Genomic DNA, 20,407 nt, shown 5'->3' with positions numbered 1-20,407 from the left:
GTCAGAGGTCATGTGATGATGTCAAAGGTCATTTTGAGGTCATATATTAAAGAGTATATGTGCAAGACACTTTTCTACAAGTATGTTAAAGTTTACCTGCAAGACTCTCTTTTGACAAATAACTTCACATAAGTTGCTTGGATTACAACCTAACTTGGGTCATAGATGTACTTGGGGTACCTTCATGTTATGGTGCCGTTGGAGGTCACAGGATAAGGTCAAAGGTCATTTGAGGTCATACGTTAAAGTTTACTTGCAAGACTCTCTTATCACACGTAACTCAGCACATGTTGCTACAATGGCAATCAAACTTGGGTGATGGTAGATGTCTCTAGGGAAGTTGAAGGTAACCACAAGGTCAAAGGTTACAGACAGGGGTCAACGAACTTTTAGGGCCCAATGTTAAGTTTTTAGGGCGCATTTCGTTTATGGCTCATAACTTTTGATCCCTTTGTCCGTTTGTGACCAAACTTGGATGGAAGATGTCCCTTGGGGAGGTAAAGGTCGTCACAAGGTCAAAGGTCACAGACAGGGGTCAGCAAACTTTTAGGGCCCAATGTTATGTTTTTAGGGCGCGTTTTGATTGTGGCTCATAACTTTTGATCGCTATGTCCGTTTGTGACCAAACTTGGACGGTAGATGTCCCTTGGGGAGTTAAAGGTCATCACAAGGTCAAAGGTCACAGAAAGGGGTCAACAAATTTTTAGGGCCCAATATTAAGTTTTTATGGCGCGTTTCAATTATGGCTCATTACTTTTGATCCCTTTGTCCGTTTGTGACCAAACTTGGATGGTAAATGTCCCTTAGAGTATTGAAGGTCACTCAAAGGTCATAAGCAAGTCAATTAACTTCTGGGAGTTATGAAAAATATTAATTCCTTGTACGCGAATGGGCGAGACACAATTTGGCGATTGCCTTGTGTTGTAGCAGGTCACAATTGTTCCTCAAGTAGACCACATGGTTAGTTTCATGTCTTTGAAGCCTATGTGTTGTGTGTATGATTTGAAGAATTGCACATTCTCATTTTGTCTGAATGAAACATATCTCAACTTCCTGCATGTGTGGTCTGTTTCAACAATGTGAAGAGCTTGGTACATTTTCAGGGTCATTTGCTAATGCTTTGGTGATTCATTGATATGGCATATGTACGAGAAGTATTTCATCAGTGGCTTTGTTTGCTCTGTCTCCACAGCCTCGGCGAATCAGTGCCATTTCCATTGCTGAGCGTGTCGCATTTGAACGCAGCGAACCCCTTGGTGTCAGTACGGGCTACTCCGTCCGATTTGACACCGTGAGACCCCGTCCACTTGGTGCTATGGTCTTCATGACAGTCGGTAGGTTCACCTTTTACTCATTTAACGTAGACCCTGTAGTGTGGGGATGCCATGAAGTGGGAAGACTGGCCTGGCTTGGGTATGTTTGAGAATCCACATAACCAATTGAAACAGCGTCATCAGCAAACTCTGTGTAAATACACACGCAGGCAAAGACTCTCTATTGGAGTCGACCATTACCAATGAATGTTCACTTCAATGCACATACATGTATTTGCTGACCGATGCTATTTGTGGTTTTTGAATGTACACTGATAGACAGCAAATGAATTGAGCCACCCATGAATCCCCACGCTATCAGGTCGTTAAGATACTTTGTCAAGTCCTTTGATACATGAACAGAAAAAGGGAGGGAGATTGCATTTTGCTCTGTTCATTTTCTCTTTCAATCATCACAAATATTATTATGACTTGTCTTAGCATATAATAATGTTAACATTTGCCTGCGTAGTTTTTGTGTTGCTCTGATGGCATGTCTGAAATCTGCCTTTTCTAATAAATGCAGTGAATTATATTATAACCCCTTCCACTGTGACATCATATTTTTCTTCAATCATGATGTGATAGTGCAATTCTGATATGATATGATAAAGGATTTCATATCCCTGACATGCATGGGTCACCTTCTTCCCCAAAAGAGGCATCATCACAAATATATGCATGTGTGTGTTGTGAGAGATGGCCAGTTGAAATCATATTCAGTCTTCCCAATATCATGCCAATACTCTCACTGTGACATATTCTTCTTCAATCATGATGTGATAATGATAATGCAATGCAATTCTGATATGATATGATGAAGGATTTAATATCCATGACATACATTTGTATCTTTCTCCCCCCCCCCCCCCCCCCCCCCCCCCCAAAGCAGACATCATCGCAAATATATGCAGGTGTGTGTTCAGTTGAAGTCATTTTTGGTCTGTCAGTATTATGCCAATACTGGGTAAAGACACCGAGGGAAAATCAGAGATTTTCTTAAATTTATGTATTTATTTTTAATTTTCTGTAACAGGTACGTTGCTGAGGAAGCTGGAAGCTGGTCTTCGTGGCATCTCTCATGTGATTGTTGATGAGATCCACGAAAGAGATCTGAATGTGAGTTTTACTTGTGTATTATGTCTGTCTGTAGAGTCATCAAATGTTTGTGATTGTGTTATATGTGTGTCTGGTTGACTTATCTTTTGTGTTCATTTGTTTAAAAAAAAAATGAAACAATGACTTCAGTTGGCACTATGTGGTGCAGATCACCTGCTTATGCATTTGAAAGGGGTCCGTGTTTGCTGGGGTGCAGGTGGTTCATGGTGTCATAATCAGGGAGACAATCTGGTATGAAAGGGGGATAAAGAAAGTGAAGAGATCAAACGTAAACGAAAAGTGGAATGATCCCTACGGATAATCTGAGAAGGATAAAGATGAATGGAGAGGAAACATCAAGCAAGATCAGGAACGACGCAGTGATTAATAAAAGGGATAAAAACAAAACAACAGAAATAGTGAAGAGGGAGGTTAAACAGGATGCAGAAAAAAAGCCTGTGTGCTTGTGTACAAAAGTGTGGCATAAAAAAAAAATGTGGGAGCCAACTGATATGCACAGTAACATAATTTACTGTAAAAGTGGAAATGTTCACGGTGTGGAAATTCTTGCGTATTTCGTGCAAACAAATACTATAGAAAAGCATGTAAATATTTCTGCTTTGTTGTATGTTCCAGTAATTGTCTTGATCCCGCGGAATTAAAAACATGCAAATTTCTTCTTACCTGGCCAAGCGTGAAAAATTACTCATGCAAAAATATCTGCTTTTACTGTAGACATATGATGAAGTATTTTTTCTTCATTTTATTAAATGACTACATGTAACATATTTTTATTCATTACACCATCAGACTGACTTCCTCCTTGTGGTGTTGCGTGACATGCTGAACGCCAACCCAGGCATGAGGATTATCTTGATGTCGGCCACCATTGACACCACGATGTTCAGCCACTACTTCCTCGACTGCCCCGTCATTGAGGTCTATGGCAGGGCACATCCAGTGCAAGGTAAGAATGATGTAACATGTCTTTCAAAAAAGGTTTACACCAACAATCACCTCACTTCACCTCATTAATGGGAAATTGTGAATACATATCATCCACTTGATAGAAATTCAGTGTACAGACTTATCAAGTATTTTGGTAACTGAAGATTAAACAGAAATTGGTACTATGGCATTCAACCAAATGTGTGTGTAATATAGTAAAAAATGTTGGACAAATTAAAACTTTATCATTTCTTTGCTGGGAAGAGTGGGTATACATTCATGAGCAGCCATCTCAGGACACATGTAATTGACGTTGAAAAACTACGTATGGATGTTCCATTTAATTCTTAAAGCTGTTCGCATCTGAGGCAGGAACAGTAAAATATTTTGCAGCTGATTGGTAGATTGATTATTTAACAAAATGATTCACAAAAAAAAAGAAAAAAGAAAAAGCAATCCCAACTATACTGCCTGGATATAATGCCTTTATATATTTATATGTCCAATCATATTTCACATCTAGAAGCTGGTTTTTATATTGCGCATTTCAGACTTGTTAAGAATTTCAGTGCATTTAACAGACTATTAAGATCTAATTTCAGATGTAGCACCAAAACACTGTCAATGCAGCAGTGTAGTAAGCCAAGACATTTCAGTTACCATAGTAGGTTGTTTTCTTTTTTTTTTATGACTGAATACATTCTTCTGATCAGATCAAATGCTTGTAAATAAAGTTTCTGTTTCTGGCTCATTACACAGACAGATTCTGATTGCTCAATAAGCTGGCAACCAGCAGTGTCTATTGACATTAACCTAAAATAGTATGAACTGCAAAATGTGTTCTAGGGTTTATTACGCAAGATGATTGACATTGGTCCTCGATACAGTGGTGCTTTGTATAACCAATTTGACATGTTTCTCTGACTCGAATTTCAGAGTACTACCTGGAAGACATCGTCCAGATGCTTGGTTTCGTGCCTACCATGGATCGGCGGAAGAAGAGGAGGGATGATGATGACGATGATGCGGATGATGAGGTGAGAATTTGACATTTCTTTTTTTTTCTCTCTCTCAGGGAAAGTTTTTGTGAAGTAGTAAAGACATCTTCCCACTACAGGAGCACAAAATATGGTATTTTAGTGTTGATTAATGTAATGTGACCAGAGTTAAAGGGTGTGTACAGTTCTGGTCGAGGTGAGGATTAAGCTTTTAACATTTTGCGAGATATTCAGAAACCACTCTATGAGATGTCAAAGAGCATGCAATTCTAAAGGGTATCAAAAGTTTATTTGATGAAAATCGGTTTTGAAATGGCTGAGATATCCAAAAACAAGGTGAAACAAAGAGATCTTAATAAAGTTGTAGCCTGTCGCCTTTTATTATTATCACTTTTTTGGATATCTCGGCCATTTCAAAACCAATTTTCATCAAATAAACGTCGAATCCTCCTTAAAATTACATGCTCTTTCATATTTCATAAGAGGTTTCTCATTATCTCACTTAAAAATGTTCAAAACATGAATCCCTTACCTCAACCAGTACTGTACAGTCCCTTTAACATTTGACATCGTTTGCTTTGGTAAATCATCATATTGAGCTACGATTAGTCTGCTCTGTAGTCTATTAGATGAAATGCCTGTCTAGCAATCAAGAGATCTTTCGTTCAAGTTCAACCCAAGTATGTATGCCCATGATTTTTTTTATTGTGGCTACAACTGAAACACTGAATAATTGGTGCTCGTTTTATAATGATAAAGGGCACTTTGTCAATTGGTTGCAATATGAGAATTCATTAATTTGAATAAATACACAATATTGGTTCTAAGGGATATTTACCAGCACTGGCTGTCTGGTGAAAGTTTGGTAGTCTATGCCTGTCTCGCAATCAGGAGATCATTGGTTGTAGCTCAACCCGAGTATGTATGCCCATAATTTTTTTATCATGACCACTACTAAAACACTGAATAGTATAAAAGTTTTTATTTTTTGTAACAGTATTTTATTAATGAAGAGGTCACAGACATTTTCTCTAGGTGTTGTTTTTGCGATTTGACACCAGGGCTGTGGTAAAGTCCACTAATGCTTATCTGTTTGCTATATTTTCAAGTTTGGTTAAATTCACTGCCCAACAATGATTTGTTAAACTTGTGAAAATTAAATCCTTGCAAAATTAACAGCTTTTACAGTAATCTGTGTTTATTTACATCAATGGAAGGATATTTCTCAATCAGTTGCAATATGAGTGTGGTTTTAAAGGACAAGTACACCTTCATATACATAAGGATTGAGAGAATGCAGCAATATTAGTAGAACACATCAGTGAAAGTTTGAGGAAAATTGGACAATCCGTTCAAAAGTTACGAATATTCTAAGTATCTACGCAGTCACTGCTGGAAGAGAAGACTACTACAGTGTATGATGTGACATGCGTACAACTATATAAGGAAAATAAAAAGAGAATTTCACAAAACTTTACTTTTTGAATAAAGCGCACATTTCTTCGACTTGCTACTGACGTATGTTAAGGGTAATATCATTCCCCCTGCCTTCTGAAAGAGAGAAGTCGAGTGTTCTTTTGTTATGCGAGAAAAATGGAAATATGTTGAATTTTCTTTATTCTTTCTTTATATCGTTGTACTCATGTGACATCACGAGCTATAGTAGTCTTTTCATCCAGCCGTGACTGAGCAGAAACTTCAAAAATTCATAACTTTGGAACGGATTGCCCAATTTTGCTCAAACTCTCACTGATGCGTTCTACTAATATTGCTGCATTCACTCAACCCACGTGTCTTTGAAGGTGAACTTGTCCTTTAAGCTTGAGTCCTCCATTTTACTTGAAGTCAAGGCTGTTACCCCAAGTACTATAGGAACTTGTAAAGGAGTCCTGCTGAATTGAAGTGATTTTAATGCACATAACATGTCATACCCTTTTAACATTGTTATTGGTTTGCTGCAGGAGAACATGAACAAGGTTGTCGGTGGTGAATACAGTGAGCAGACAAAGAGGGCGCTCATGCAGATGAGTGAGAAAGAGATGAACTTTGAACTCATTGAGGTGAGATTTTTTTTTGCCCCCATTCAATGAATATTCTTATTTTGTCATTCAGAATTGGTATAAATCTGATATATTAATTGATCTAAAATGGTGTCTGCTTTTTTCCCAGTGAGAGGATCTTTTGTAGACATATTTTCTTTTTTGGTTTTTCTGTCTTTCACATAAAACTGAGCAGCTCTCCCACTTTGCATGGATTTGAGTAATGTTTTAGAATAAATACAATAGGGGGAAGGAGGGAATGAACGTGGCGTACTCTGGTTTGAGTCCAGTTATAAAATAGCGCTATTATTTCCATCATGATTGCTCAAAACGTGCCACATGACGTAAATGTTTTTTGCACAGTCTGTACGGGAGTTGAGAAGGTGGGCAATGAAAAGTGATACTACAAGCTCAAGTGCATTTTATTAAACTCACTAGCAGCTCATGTCTAGAAGCAGCGCCAATCTAAAGATACATTGTACCTTGCTTGCACTAAATTGACACTAAGGCTATTTTAGTAGTCTCCATCTTTGCCAGCCCACAGTCATCTTTTTTCAAACTTACAGTCCTTGCTGGTCTACATCGGAGGTCTGGGTGTGCCTGGAGCCATTCTGATCTTCCTGCCCGGCTGGAACTGGATCTTTGCCCTCATGCGCCACCTGCAGGAACACCCCAAGTTTGGTGAGTGGTGTCTGAATTTTAATCCAAATTTGTGGCAAATCCTGTGGAGTTTGTCGGAAGTATTTCAAATGTTTTTGCTACAGTGAGGTAGAGGTATCGTTTATTGGATGAGTAGCTTCCATCCAAATATTAACAATTGGTATCCCATCTTTGTTTTGTTTTGTTTTGTTTTTTCCCCTGCACGTGATGAGTGGTATTGCAAGGTTTGTTAAGGGTATCGCAAGAGAAGCAGATGGTGTCCTGTATTGTGTGAAAAAAATGGGTCCTGAATATAGCAAGTGGTTTTCTGTGTTTCGTAATATATGTTCTGCATTCAGGGTGTGATATTGTAAAGTTGAATGTAAGGTATTCAATGTTTGATGAATTAGGGCACACCCTTTTCATGAGAGCATTTTACCAAGTTTTAGTGCCCCCCTCCTTCGTTTTATTAGTGATGTGGCCAGAGTAAGGAATGGTATTTCAAATTTCTGTGTGATGCAACACATTTGGTACGTGGCATCTCACACTTTGAGAATAGTATTTTGACTTTGTTGAATGCTAGTGTGAGAATAGATACTGTAAACGTCAATATTTTCGCGCGATTAATTTTTCGCGCTGAGCGGCTCGAAAACGTATTCGTGGGTTCTTAAATTCGCGCTCCGCAGCAGGTTACTTTACTGTAGTACACATTCACTGCTTTCATCCAAAGCCCCTGCTACATAGCTAGCTTGCTATGCCAGCGTACGACAAGCGACGTAGCGAGCGGCTCGACTGCGAGTACAAGTACCCTGTACTCAGACTGTAGTACCGTAGTCACGGGGGAATGTAGTGCGGTGCGTGCGGTGCGTGCGATACTAGTAATAAAGTATCGTCTCTTCGCACAGTAGCGTAAACATGCCTGTACATTGTACTACGTAGCAGTATCATCGATGAAGAGCACACAATTCATCCCGTTCAAAATGTGCATAGAAAATTGTGAAGATATATTCGCGCGTTTTTGAATTCGCGCTAGCCGAACGTAGCGCGAAATCCGCGAAAATTAATGTACCGCGAAAATTTCCACGTTTACAGTAGCAGAATTTGGGTTGTATAGCTGAATAAATAGAGTCTTAATAGTTTCCCTTTGAGTAAGAAAAATCTGCCAGCTATGAGAGTGTTGAGGTATTTTTTGGTTTTCTTTCCTGACCTTTCTAGGTGGAAGAGACTATTGCATCCTCCCACTTCACTCCCAGATCCCAAAGGAGGAGCAGCATCGTGTCTTTGACGCCATGCCGGAGGGTGTCACCAAGGTGAGAATTGGCAGAAATATACCCGTTGTCTCATATTTTGTTTTCTGTTGTTCTGGGATCAAAGATTGGAGAAAGTACTGTCGAATTCGCTCATTATTTGGAGGGGGACAGGTAGAAACTCAAGAATCAGGTGACATGAATAGTTGCAGATCTTATTTGACATAATTGCACAGTTATGAGGAGCGTATGGTAGCGTTTCAAACTTGGAAGGTAAACTATCACTATGATGATAAGTTTCTTTAAATGTGGGTTGGCATGATTTTGTTTCACACCCAAAGCTGTTGCTTATTAAAGCAAGCTTTTTCATAATGAAGGCATTTTCAGTATGTTTTGCAGTTATCAGGATGTAGAGCATTGTGATCCCATTATTAAAGGACAAGTCCACCTTCATAGACATGTGGGTTGAGTGAATGCAGCAATATTAGTAGAACACATCAGCGAAAGTTTGGGGGAAATCGGACAATCCGTTCAAAAGTTATGAATTTTTGAAGTTTCTGCTCAGTCATGGCTGGATGAAAAGACTACTATAGCTTGTGATGTCACATGTGTACAAAGATATAAAGAAAGAATAAAGGAAATTCAACATATTTCCATTTTTCTTGCATAACAAAAGAACACTCGACTTCTCTCTTTCAGAAGGCAGGTGGAGTAATATTACCCTTAACATACATCAGTAACAAGTTGAAGGAATGTGCACTTTATTCAAAAAGTAAAGTTTTGTGAAATCGTTGTACGCATGTGACATCATACACTGTAGTAGTCTTCTCATCCAGCAATGATTGGGCAGATACTTAAAAAATTCATAACTTTTGAATAGATTGTCTGATTTTCCTCAAACTTTCACTAATGTGTTCTACTAATGTTGCTGCATTCTCTCAATCCTCATGTATATGAAGGTGGACTTGTCCTTTAAAGTGATTCTTTTTTTCTTCTTTTATCCCTGCAGATCATCCTGTCCACCAACATTGCTGAGACTAGCATTACGATCAACGACGTAGTCTATGTCATTGACATTTGCAAGTGAGTTTTCCATGAATAGTGGACACACACACACACACACACACACACACACACACACATGTATTGATGTGTCACTGGCATACATTGCATTCATAGTGTCAGATACATTGTAAGATTTATCAGGATCGTTGACGTGAAATGTATTATTCTGATCAGATAGTCATGGTGTGTACGGTATTTCTTACTATCTGATGAAAATGCAGATGCATTGTGTAAACTTTGTAAGATTTACCCATCACTTCTGATGTTCTTGATAGCTCAAGTACATGCAACCATGTTTAGGTGCATGAACAGACATAGATTGTATAAAACTATAAATTTGGTATGCAACAAAAGAAAATCAGTGCTTAAACATGATTGTCATCATCTCACTTGTCTGTGCTTTTTGTGGCTGTGTAAAACAGGCAAATTATTGATTTATTGAGATTTTAGTAAGAATTGCAAAGATTAAAGTCCAGATTGGATGCTGTGGATCTTATAAAATGATAACTTTGTGACACGAAAAAAAAAGAAAATAGTTCTGAAATATGATTGTCATTCCCTCACACGTCTGTGAGTTTGTACCTGTGTAAAACAGGCAAATGATTGATTCATTAAGAGTTTTGATAGTGGTACTTGTCTAGATTCAGGTCGAGATTGTGGAGTATCAGAAGTCAGGCTGTCTTTGCTTCACTTTTTAAAATCTTCGACTACTCATTTTTGTCCTCATCAAGAGCCAAAATGAAGCTCTTCACGTCTCACAACAACATGACGAACTACGCCATCGTGTGGGCATCAAAGACCAACCTGGAGCAGCGGAGGGGCAGGGCAGGGAGAGTGCGGCCTGGCTTCTGCTTCCACATGATCAGCAGGGCTAGGTTCAACAAGTGAGTACAGTACTTTGCTTGATGAATTGGACAGTCAACTCTATCTGTGTGGGATTACTCTCAGCATGCCAAGGAGGAAGTGTGCTTCTTATTGTTACATAGTGCAGCAACCCAAAATTGTATGAAGTTCTTGTCGTACAACAATGTATACTTCTCTCTGTCAAGAAGCTATTGCATATTTCATCTGCTAATTACTGATAGGAGAAAAGGGTTTGTACATAGCAATTGTCCTCATGACATTGATTAGGTGACTGGGTATATTTTGCCAACATGAAACATAGTGCTTGAGCTAACAGACTTTTGTCTTTTCTTTTACACAAATTGAGGAACATAGATGTTGAATAGGTAGGACAAAGTCACTGTGTGCTAAAAACAGTAACTCTGTTCTTGATCCAGTGAGTTGATATATATTAGGTGAGAGCATTCTCGTTTCAAGATAATGAAGGATTTTCTTATGTCCTGTAACTCGTGTGTCAAGAAGTATGTTTATGAGAAGGAATGGTTTTAAAAGTTTTGACAGGAGGTACGTACAATATCGGTGTATCTTTAACTTCTTAGTTGTAGCATCCAAACTTTGAATTAAAGTCCTAGAATATCTGGAGAATGGTACTTCAAGCTCCACCCTACATCATTCAGAGAGAAGTGCCTTTTGTCATTTTCAGTCGAATCTTTGATCTTACCTGTATCCCTTTTGCAGGTTGGAGCAACACTCGGTGCCTGAGATATTCCGCACACCCCTCCATGAACTGGCTCTCACCATCAAGCTTCTACGGCTGGGCACCATTGCAGACTTCTTAGGCAAGGCCATTGAGCCACCCCCACTGGACTCAGTGGTAGAGGCCGTCGCTGCACTGAAAGGTGTGTCCAAATTATGTATTTGTGGCTTGTTACATTGTTACGGGGGGGGGGGGGGGGGGGATCATGATTTTGTTTTTGTACCAGAATCTGAGGGATTCTGCAAAAATCTGTGTGTCTGACAATTGGTTTTAACCCGTTGAAGACGAGTCCCAAGAATACTCGGGCAGGTGTCTATGGGAAATGTGTGTTATAGCAAAATCAGTGCGTCTTCAACAAGTTAAAATGATTCTTTTTAATGGTGGTTAATGCAACAAATCAGTCCCTCATTTCTTCCACAGTGTGCATGGACTCCTTTGTTACAACAGCAACACATTGTTTGGCACTTTCTAATGCCATAGCCTGTAAAGTATTGATGTTAAGGAATTTATACAGTCCTATCTACTGTAAAACAAGAGATTTTTATGTGCATGAAATTTTTACGAGGAGCCACGATTCGTGAAAGTAAAATTCACACAAAAATTTTTGTGTACACAGTACCTTGAATGCTAGTACAGTGCTGTATGCCATCATGGCGGGCAGCTGGTGAAAGTTTCATGCCACGCAAAAGGTCGTCAGCTCCAATTTGTGAAGTTTCATTCTGGGAAAGTTTCTGGTTTTATGGTATACAATGTTTCTTACACATTTTTAGAGATGAATCCTTGGGAAACTTGTTCTAAAACTTGTGCAACCATCCACTGGAATGTTTCTTGTAACAATTTGTTCATGGGTTTTCCCCTCCATGTTTATTTTTCTCAGAAATGCATGCCTTGGACCAGCAAGAAGAGTTGACTCCCGTAGGCCGCATCCTGGCCAAGATGCCCATTGAACCTCGTCTGGGAAAGATGATTATCCTGGGCTGTGTGCTATTGTGAGTATAAATGACCCTCCAAGGTCACCTTTCCTCTTCACCGAGAAGCAATTACCTCCCTTACCACTGACCCGATGGCCCAAATTCAGGAAGGTGATTTAAACTTAGACCATGGTCTAAAATAAGCATGAAATAGGTGTACCTTTGACATGCGCGTAACAATGCGCATTTGCTACTGGACGTCTGTTGCGTACACAATCAGTCAATTGTATTCATGCAGAAGAAATTTGCATAAACCATAATTTCAATTGTACCACCTTCGTGAATTCGGGCCCTTGTGTTCCTGTGTGCCACTTTATTCTGAGACTACAATGCACATGCATTTTTTGCCCCCACAGAACGAGTTTGAGCAGGGGACTATGAAACGGGCTCCGTACATGTGTGTGTCCGTGTGTCCCTGTGTGTGTGCGTCCGTGTGTGATCAAAATGTCATTTATGAGCCAATTTTGATTCTGTTTGCTTTATATGATAGCACTACATGGGAGCTTTGAAACTTTGAAACTTTGAAATATAACATTTTAGCTCTATTTTGCAGAAATTCCCATTCAATTTGGTTAAGCAGTCACAGAGAAATGTGGATTGTTGTAAAGCATGTCATGAATCGGATTCTTCCGAGTTTAGCACTTCGATGATCTTGTGTGTGAATAATAGACAGAACTTGGACAGAAGAGATTCTTGACATCCTCTTCAAAATTCCGTATTTCTCTTTGACCACTGAAGCAAATCAAGTGGGGTTTTCTGTAAGATGTGGGCAATGAGTTATAGTTTCATACCCTGAATTTGCATTTAGATTGATTCACTATTTTTAAAGTTATCATTGCGGAGGGCCCCGTTGTAATTTTTTTTGGGACATACTGTATACTAGGCAATGTAGGATTGAAATCATAGAAGAATGTGAACTGTGATTCACACCCCACTCTTGCTGTCTTTGCAGTGTTGGGGATGCCATGAGCATCATTGCAAGTAGCATGTGCTTCCCGGAGATCTTCATCACGTTTGCTGGGAAAGTCAGCAACATCCATCGCAGGTTCTCCGGGATGAGGCACAGCGACCACATCGCCACCCTAGCAGCCTTCCAGGAGTGGGAGGAGCAACTGTAAGTTGTTTCTAGTTTGTCTCTGTTACTCTTGTATGTTTGTGGTAGTCTATGTCTGTCTGTGACTGTCTTGTCTGTTTGTGTGTAAAGTGGTTGTCGCCCTGGGCCTGCAAAGAGTCGCTTAGTGCGGCATACTGAGTATGGTGAAATTGTTATGCTGCGTACTCATGGATATAATGTTGAAGGAAGCAGGTTACTGCAAGAATGAGAAGAAAACGCATTTGAGTAAATCCCTGGCTCCATCCTCAAAGTGCTTTAAGCATCTTATTTGCCAATAATAAATGGATGTGTAGATTTTCATGTTGTGTGATTTTGTGTGTATGTGTATTCATGTTTTTGTGATTTTTTTTTTTTTTTGCATAGGAGTGGAGTGTGATGTAAAAGTCCTGTTTACCTAAGTATTCATAACTGTGTTTTTTACCTGAAGATTTATTATCACAATGAGTTTCTAAGAACGAGAACTAAAATCATTGTAGATATCATTAATCCAATGTGTAATACTGGATGGATGTTTGATAGAAGGTTAGACTTACTGTAAAAGTGGATATTTTCGTGTGACTAATTTTTTGTGCTCGGCCGAGTAAGAAGAGTTTCGCGTGTTTTTACTTCCGCGGAATCAGGACATCAACTGCAGTATTGGAACATATATATGGCAAGCAAAAATATTCGCATGCTTTTATTTTTGTGCTAGTTTCTGGTTGCATGAAATGCGCAAAAATGTCCACATTTACAGGGCTGATGTCATCAAATGTGAAACTGGAAATTTTTAAAGGGATGTTAAGACATTTTGTGCCTCCGCGTGATATTGGAGGTATTAATAATGGAAGTTACTACCTTGTGAAACTCTCAGTAATATTGGTAAGTTGTAACTTGTACCATCATATGTGATACAGGAGTGTGGCCAATGGTTTGTTAAGACTGCATGTTCCAGGAAATGTGCTCAAATCAGTTGAGACAATTTCTCAACAATTGTATGTTCCTGAAGATGTTGAGGATATTGTAAGTGCATCAATTCAAGAGATAATTGTCTCATCTACTTGATCTCAAAATGCTCTTGACTTTGTATACCAGTAGGTTGCTAATTAGTGAGGACAGGATTTGATTGAAATGAAGAGTTTGTCAAATTTTTCCACACATGATGCAGGCAAGGTGGAGAGGATGCAGCCATGAACTACTGTGACCACAAGAACCTCCAGATGATGACACTCAGAATGATCTATGAAGCCAGGGTGAGTCCAGCTCTCCTACCTCTTAACCCGTTGAGGATGGGCAGATTTTGCTACAGCACGCATTTCCCATAGACACTTGCTCGAGTATACTTGGGACTCGTCCTCAGTGGGTTTATGGATCATCTACAGTTATAGGCCTCTTTTTTGACGATGGTTTCTCTCCCAGAGCTAATCTCATCAGTATTGTTCAAAATTTGCCTAAACTCTTAAGTTTTGCAATTAAATTTTCATCTACTAAGGTTGGAGAATTTTTTCCCCTTCTTCAGTACATTGATGTTGTGTATGTAAATTTTAAAGAAAGTTATTTTCTTGAAAATATCAGCTCTTGCCTACTGGAAAGAGCTATATTGCAAAGTACCCTTTGAACTGTGACAGAAAGAATATATGTGATGTTGGTAAGATTATCATAATTAGGGAGTTTGTAAAGTGTAAAAGCTACTTGAGAGATCCTTCAACACATAGTAACTTCTTACTTCTGGAGCTCAAGTTTGTAAATGGTCTGTCTGTTCTTATGTTTGTTTGTTTCTTTCTATCTTTAACTTTATTTTATATCTCAGAACCAGCTCAAGGATATTCTAGTCATGGAAGGCTTTCCTGAGGGTGAGTTGGAATGGAAGTTCAATTCAGTTTATTTCTTTGAAATAAGTTATGTAACAATATATCCAGTAATCTAACACAAGTTTGAGGCAATGTATACTTGGTTTGAGCAGTACGTAGCAGAATCATTTCATAGCCACAGCGCTTTGATGGAAGATTTCCTCGCTGATTGGTACAGATGTCTGGAAACTAATTGTCAATGAATAGAGATTATCGAATGTCCCTAGTCTCTATTGTGTCACCACAGCCTTCCTGTTAGACTGTGGTACATTGCCACTCCTTAGTGGGCTTGCTAGCCTTACAACTTGGTCCAGCTTGGATGGATTACTCAATGCTGATGAAAAAGCTGGGCATGTTAGACTAAGTGCCTGAGCACATAAAGGGTTGACATGTTCAAGTTTGCCATTTGTGATTTACAAGTTACTATTCATTTTGTGTTTGTGTTTGTCCAGATTGAGCTAGAATACAGAGTAAAAAGCATGTTTACCAGCAGGGGCAGATCCAGGAATTCCGTAAAGGGGAGGCGCCTTTACAAAATTAAAGGGGGGTCTCCATTTTTTTTCGTTTTATTTCTTTTGTTTAAGCAAAAAAAATTAAGAGGGGGCATGCGGTCCCCCCCCCCCCCCCCCCCCCCCCCCCCCCCCCCCCCGATCCGCCACTGACCAGTGGGCTGGAAGTTAGGGAAATGTTTTTAGTAGTACCTTGTATCATGAATATGCACCTGCCACCTGGAAACAGTAGGAATTGAGCTCTTTCTGTCAGTGGAGGCATGCTTAGATGCTGATGGAGCTGGCTAAAATTTGCCTCCCACGCAGAATGCCTCGCCCCGCAGTTCTTCAACTTCAACGCGCCGGACCCCAAGATGGACATCGTGGTTTCCCTCCTGACGATGGGGCTCTGGCCCAACGTGTGCTACCACAAGGAGAAGCGCAAGCTGCTGACCACCGAGAACAAGGCCGCCCTCATCCACAAGTCGTCTGTCAACTACTCCAAGTTCGAGCAGAAGTTCCCCTCTCCGTTCTTCGTCTTTGGGGAGAAGGTCAGTTTGATTTCTTGACTTCTCTGTCAGTACTTGACATTTGCCAAATTGTAGTCGTACATATCAAATCATTGAAAGTCAGGTAAACCAAGTGTGTGCATGCAAGATTGAAGAAGTAGACTTAAGATTGCTCATGCAGCTTTACCCAGTATTTCAGTTTGGTCAGAACAAAATTGAAAGATTGTACATATCTATCTGTGAAGAGCTTTATACAGTCTTGGTAGCATAGTCTTAAAAGCAAGAGTGGCAAAGAAGGAAGTATGCATGAAAGGAAATTTACTGTAGTAACTTTGTATTTTAAGACATACATGCAATTGTTGCCATGCCTCACATCAAGATTGAAACATGATGTTACGGCTTAGGGTTACCCTGTCAACTTTGATGTCATCAAGAGTTTTTCACTTGTTTTTCTTATATTTTACACTTAGAAGATAATCTCTTAACCACCACTTTGTTCTTAAAGTATACTGTAAAATGAGGAATGTTCACGTGTATTTCAATTTCACGAATTTCGCAAGAGCCAAAATTCATGAAAATAAAATGCACGTGGAAGTTCTTGCCTACACTATAGTGATTACGCATTGAATGTTAAAGGGAACTTGCGAACAGGCCGTCGGCTCCAATTCGCGAAAATTTCATGCTGCGAAAATATTGTGTTTTAGAGTAATATATCACCAGCAAAGTGCTAAATCTCCTTCATCTGTACAGATCCGAACCAGAGCTGTGTCTGCCAAGGGGATGACCATGGTGTCACCCCTGCACCTGTTACTCTTTGGGGCCCGGAAGGTGGAGTCCAGTGGGGGCATCATCAAGTTGGATGACTGGTCTGTAACTCTTGCCTTTCACTAACCACACACTGTGCACTATGTTTTACTTTTCAAGCAATTTATTTATCATTTTACTTCAAATTGGCCAGAAATACAAAGTGTAATTGATTGGTATCTGCTACTCTGAAACATCATGAAAAATTGACATCTTAATGGTCGTTGTGTGCTTATTTATTTGAGTTGTGACATTGTAAATCACATGTGGGTCCAAAAGACATTAAGACTCTTTTCTGGATTGGGCTTGAACTTACAACCTAAGAACCACACGTGAAGTATTGTAAAACCAAACCACAACACCCTTGTCAATCATGTCAGCAAATGCCAGAGAAGCTATCATCAACACCAAACAAGACAGGTCACATGGGAAATTAACTGTTCAGTATCAAATGCATATTCAACACTACTAGGTTTAGTAGTCCTGATGAGATTATGTGATTCTGTTCCACAATTATTGTATTACTATCTTCCAAGATTTGAATGCTGCATATTGAATTCTGCTTATTCATTCTCTATTTTGCCATCCAGAAAAAATAAACAAACATATCCCTTCACTTTTTGAGTTAATATCTAATTTTGTTTTTACCTTTTTCCCCAGTTCAGACAATTAGTGAACTTTATTATCATTGATAGATAAAATGCAATATAAATAAATGCAAAACATGGGTGTGAATTGGAACATAACATAGCACAGTGGTTTTATGACAATATCAATTTGATCTTCATGCACAGGGTCCAGCTGAAAATGAGTCACGAGTCAGCAGCCAAGGTGGTGGCACTCCACCCAGCCATCGAGTCTCTCATCTTCAACATGACCTCCAACCCGGACTCCGTGGTCACTCCATCCCCCCAGGACGAGATGCTCATCAACATCATCCGGGCCCTCTCCAAGCCCAACGCTGGCCTCTTTGGCAGCCCCGAGTCGGGTGAAAACTTCGGGTGAGTTATTCAGTCCTTAAGTTTTTTACAGGTTTAGCTTTAAAATGGCAAGCAATTTCATATTAGAAATTATGTGGTAATAATGATTATCTGTCCAATATGTCATGTATTCATCAATAAACCACCAATTATTGTTCCTACAATGTAAGACCCTTAATTGAGATATTATGTGGACCATGCTAGCACTCTGCAGACCTATCAATGCATTTTTAAATGTGAGAAGAGGACTCTTCAAAAGTAGGAATCTCTTGGCCTACTTGATCGGTAGTGAAGAAATTAAATTTAATGTATAGATGCAGTGAAAATTCGGTAAGCTAGCTTTCTACCCTTATTCAAAGTTTTGGGGCTGATGAAACTTCAGATAGTTGTTTTTTTTTTTTTTCATAGGGTCACTCAAAGTGTAGTAGTTACAGAACACTTGAAGAAAAAGTGAATTTATCATTGGCCAGACTGTAAGTGGTCAAGACAGAGTTGAGAATATTCCTCCAAGCAGAGAAGTTCAAGAAAGAAAAATTATAAGACTTGCCATGATTATGACTAGAAAAATTGAATTGTGAAGAAAATCTATCAGATTGTTTTATGTCCTTTTGTCGCCTTTTGCTTCTCAGTCCCAACGCCGCCAAGAGAGGGCGCTTCAGCTTCTCGCGTCCACCAGGCCAGCAAGGAGGATTCGGAGGAGGTGGATTCGGAGGAGGCCGTGGTGGCGGAGGTTTCCGTGGGGGAAGAGGCTTTGGTGGAGGAGGAGGAGGATTCAGGGGAGGAAGAGGAGGGCGTGGATGGAACAGAGGCGGACGAGGAGGCTTCGGCGGCTACGGAGGATTTGGAGGCGGTAGAGGAAGGGGGTATGGAGGAGGAGGAGGAGGAGGCAGAGGGGGGTATGGGGGCTTTGGGAACAGAGATAGGGGAGATAGAGGAGAAGGCTTTGGGAGTGCAGGAGATAGTGGTGGTGGTGGTGGTGGGGGCGGAAACTTTGAGAAGGGGGATAGGAGTGGCTCATCTGGTTTCGGAGGAGGATTCAGCGGAGGGTACGGCAGTGGTGGTGGGAGAATGGGTGGTGAGGGAGAAAGAGGAGGAGGAGGAGGAGGGAGAGGCAGAGGAGGTGGGGGTGGACCCGGAGGAGGAAGCGGAGGCTACGGGGGAGGTGGTTTCGGTGGGGGAAGCGAGAGGAGTGGTTACGGAGGAGGAGGAGGAGGCAGGGGAGGGGGCTACGGAGGAGGGCATGAAGAGAGTTACGGAGGTGACTATGGCGACTATTAGCATCACGCTACCATCATGTGGGAGTTTTGCCAGATGTGGTTGCTTGCTGAACCACAAGAGCACAGTAAAGTCATATCGATGGAGTGAAACTACATGTACTATACATGGTGTAAACTATACCCTTAAACACATGTAGGTTATTGTGCCTCCGATTTTGTCCAATCAGGGTTATTCCAAAGATAAATACATTTGAGGAGTTGTCATTGGATGTTATAATGCTTAGTTCATAGTATGCTTTGATACCCTCTCTTCATGAACCAGTAGCTATTGTTGGTATTGCAGACCAGTACAGAAACACTGTCGTAAGTTTCAAATGTTGTTACTAGCATTGTAAAGGGATTCTTTATGTGTCATTGCTGTTTATGTATTGTTTAAGTGTTGTAAATGTTAGTGGTATTAGATCTTCCTCTGTTTAGTGCTGTGCATTTGTAATGATTCCACTTTCTAGACAACGTGGCTTAGCATCGATCAAGGGGTAGAATGGTGTTACATGAAAAGTCAGAGATAGCATCTCCCCTCTTTCTAATGAACAGAATTTAATGGCGCGGAATATCCATTGTATGTTAGACACTGTTGCTTATGAAGATACTGTAACCAGATGTTCATACCCAAGGCATTTTAGTGTAGTATATTGCTGCATTCAGACTAGATATTTTGGAGGTAAGAAATTACGATATACAACCTTTTTTTTTTTTTTTTCAAAATAGGCTAAGCTGTGGAGGTGTGCTTTGTGCTTAGCCCATTATTCATTTGCCCAAGCACAAGAGCTTGACATTAACTTCATGCAGCATTAAGAAATAAAGACTGTTACGTTAGTACGTTTAACATAGTTTTGTAATGTATGTTTTTGTAAAGTACACAATTTCGTTCTGGCTATTACTTGTCAGTCAGCCAAATCTGCAAGATAGTGCTGATTATATTGCAGGAATTCATATAAGATTTCAGAATTATTGTGTTCATTTGTACTGAGTAGGAATTCCTCTGTTGGTTGACATCAAAGTATGAATTGAATTAGGTATTATAAATTCCACTGTGGTTATTTTGATTTTTATTTGTCTTTTACCAGCCTATGACTGGAAAACACAGAGTAATTGTATATAAATGTATCTTTACCTCTGGGGCATCACCATTAACAAATATCACATTGATATTTATCTGTCAGAAATGAAGTATGACGATGTAGGGTGGATAGTAGTTTGTGAATTTCGGACGAACCAGAAAGCGAAATGATAACTAATCCTTTGTCAAATTAGATAATTGTCATACATGTAGTGCTTTCAGTTCATCGTGATACATTTCATACACAGGATATGAAGGACTGCGTAGCTATTCAAATTCTTGTCAGGACCCACTACGTTTGTTTCTTTGGTTTGATCGTGGGGATGTTTTTGTTTTTGTTTTGTTTTTTTCCTTTCAGTTTTACAAATCAATTTCTGGATGTGATCAAACAAGTTTTACAACACAAAGGAGGAGATGTTTGAAAATTTTGT

General features: G+C 39.7%; 1 protein-coding gene across 1 annotated transcript in view; it reads left to right on the top strand.

Moving 5' to 3' along the window:
* Positions 1–18,917, top strand: part of LOC139708045 (ATP-dependent RNA helicase A protein-like) — a 41,272-nt gene extending 22,355 nt beyond the window's left edge. Inside the window, exons 13-30 of the mRNA XM_071620033.1 lie at positions 1,193–1,334; positions 2,350–2,432; positions 3,222–3,378; positions 4,296–4,396; positions 6,319–6,417; positions 6,963–7,077; positions 8,251–8,345; positions 9,292–9,365; positions 10,079–10,231; positions 10,929–11,089; positions 11,825–11,936; positions 12,871–13,032; positions 14,177–14,261; positions 14,819–14,861; positions 15,674–15,897; positions 16,606–16,721; positions 17,454–17,660; positions 18,269–18,917. Coding sequence (XP_071476134.1) covers positions 1,193–1,334; positions 2,350–2,432; positions 3,222–3,378; positions 4,296–4,396; positions 6,319–6,417; positions 6,963–7,077; positions 8,251–8,345; positions 9,292–9,365; positions 10,079–10,231; positions 10,929–11,089; positions 11,825–11,936; positions 12,871–13,032; positions 14,177–14,261; positions 14,819–14,861; positions 15,674–15,897; positions 16,606–16,721; positions 17,454–17,660; positions 18,269–18,917 — 2,778 coding nt within the window. The remainder of the gene's footprint in view (positions 1–1,192; positions 1,335–2,349; positions 2,433–3,221; positions 3,379–4,295; positions 4,397–6,318; positions 6,418–6,962; positions 7,078–8,250; positions 8,346–9,291; positions 9,366–10,078; positions 10,232–10,928; positions 11,090–11,824; positions 11,937–12,870; positions 13,033–14,176; positions 14,262–14,818; positions 14,862–15,673; positions 15,898–16,605; positions 16,722–17,453; positions 17,661–18,268) is intronic.
* Positions 18,918–20,407: the final 1,490 nt, after the last annotated feature.

The sequence above is a fragment of the Diadema antillarum genome, unplaced genomic scaffold (assembly GCF_040938485.1).
Source record: "Diadema antillarum isolate AM-2024a unplaced genomic scaffold, OU_Dant_1.0 seq00001295_RagTag, whole genome shotgun sequence".
Classification (NCBI taxonomy): domain Eukaryota; kingdom Metazoa; phylum Echinodermata; class Echinoidea; order Diadematoida; family Diadematidae; genus Diadema; species Diadema antillarum.
Note: the sequence above shows the minus strand (reverse complement) of the source record. Positions and strands in the feature narration are given on the sequence as shown.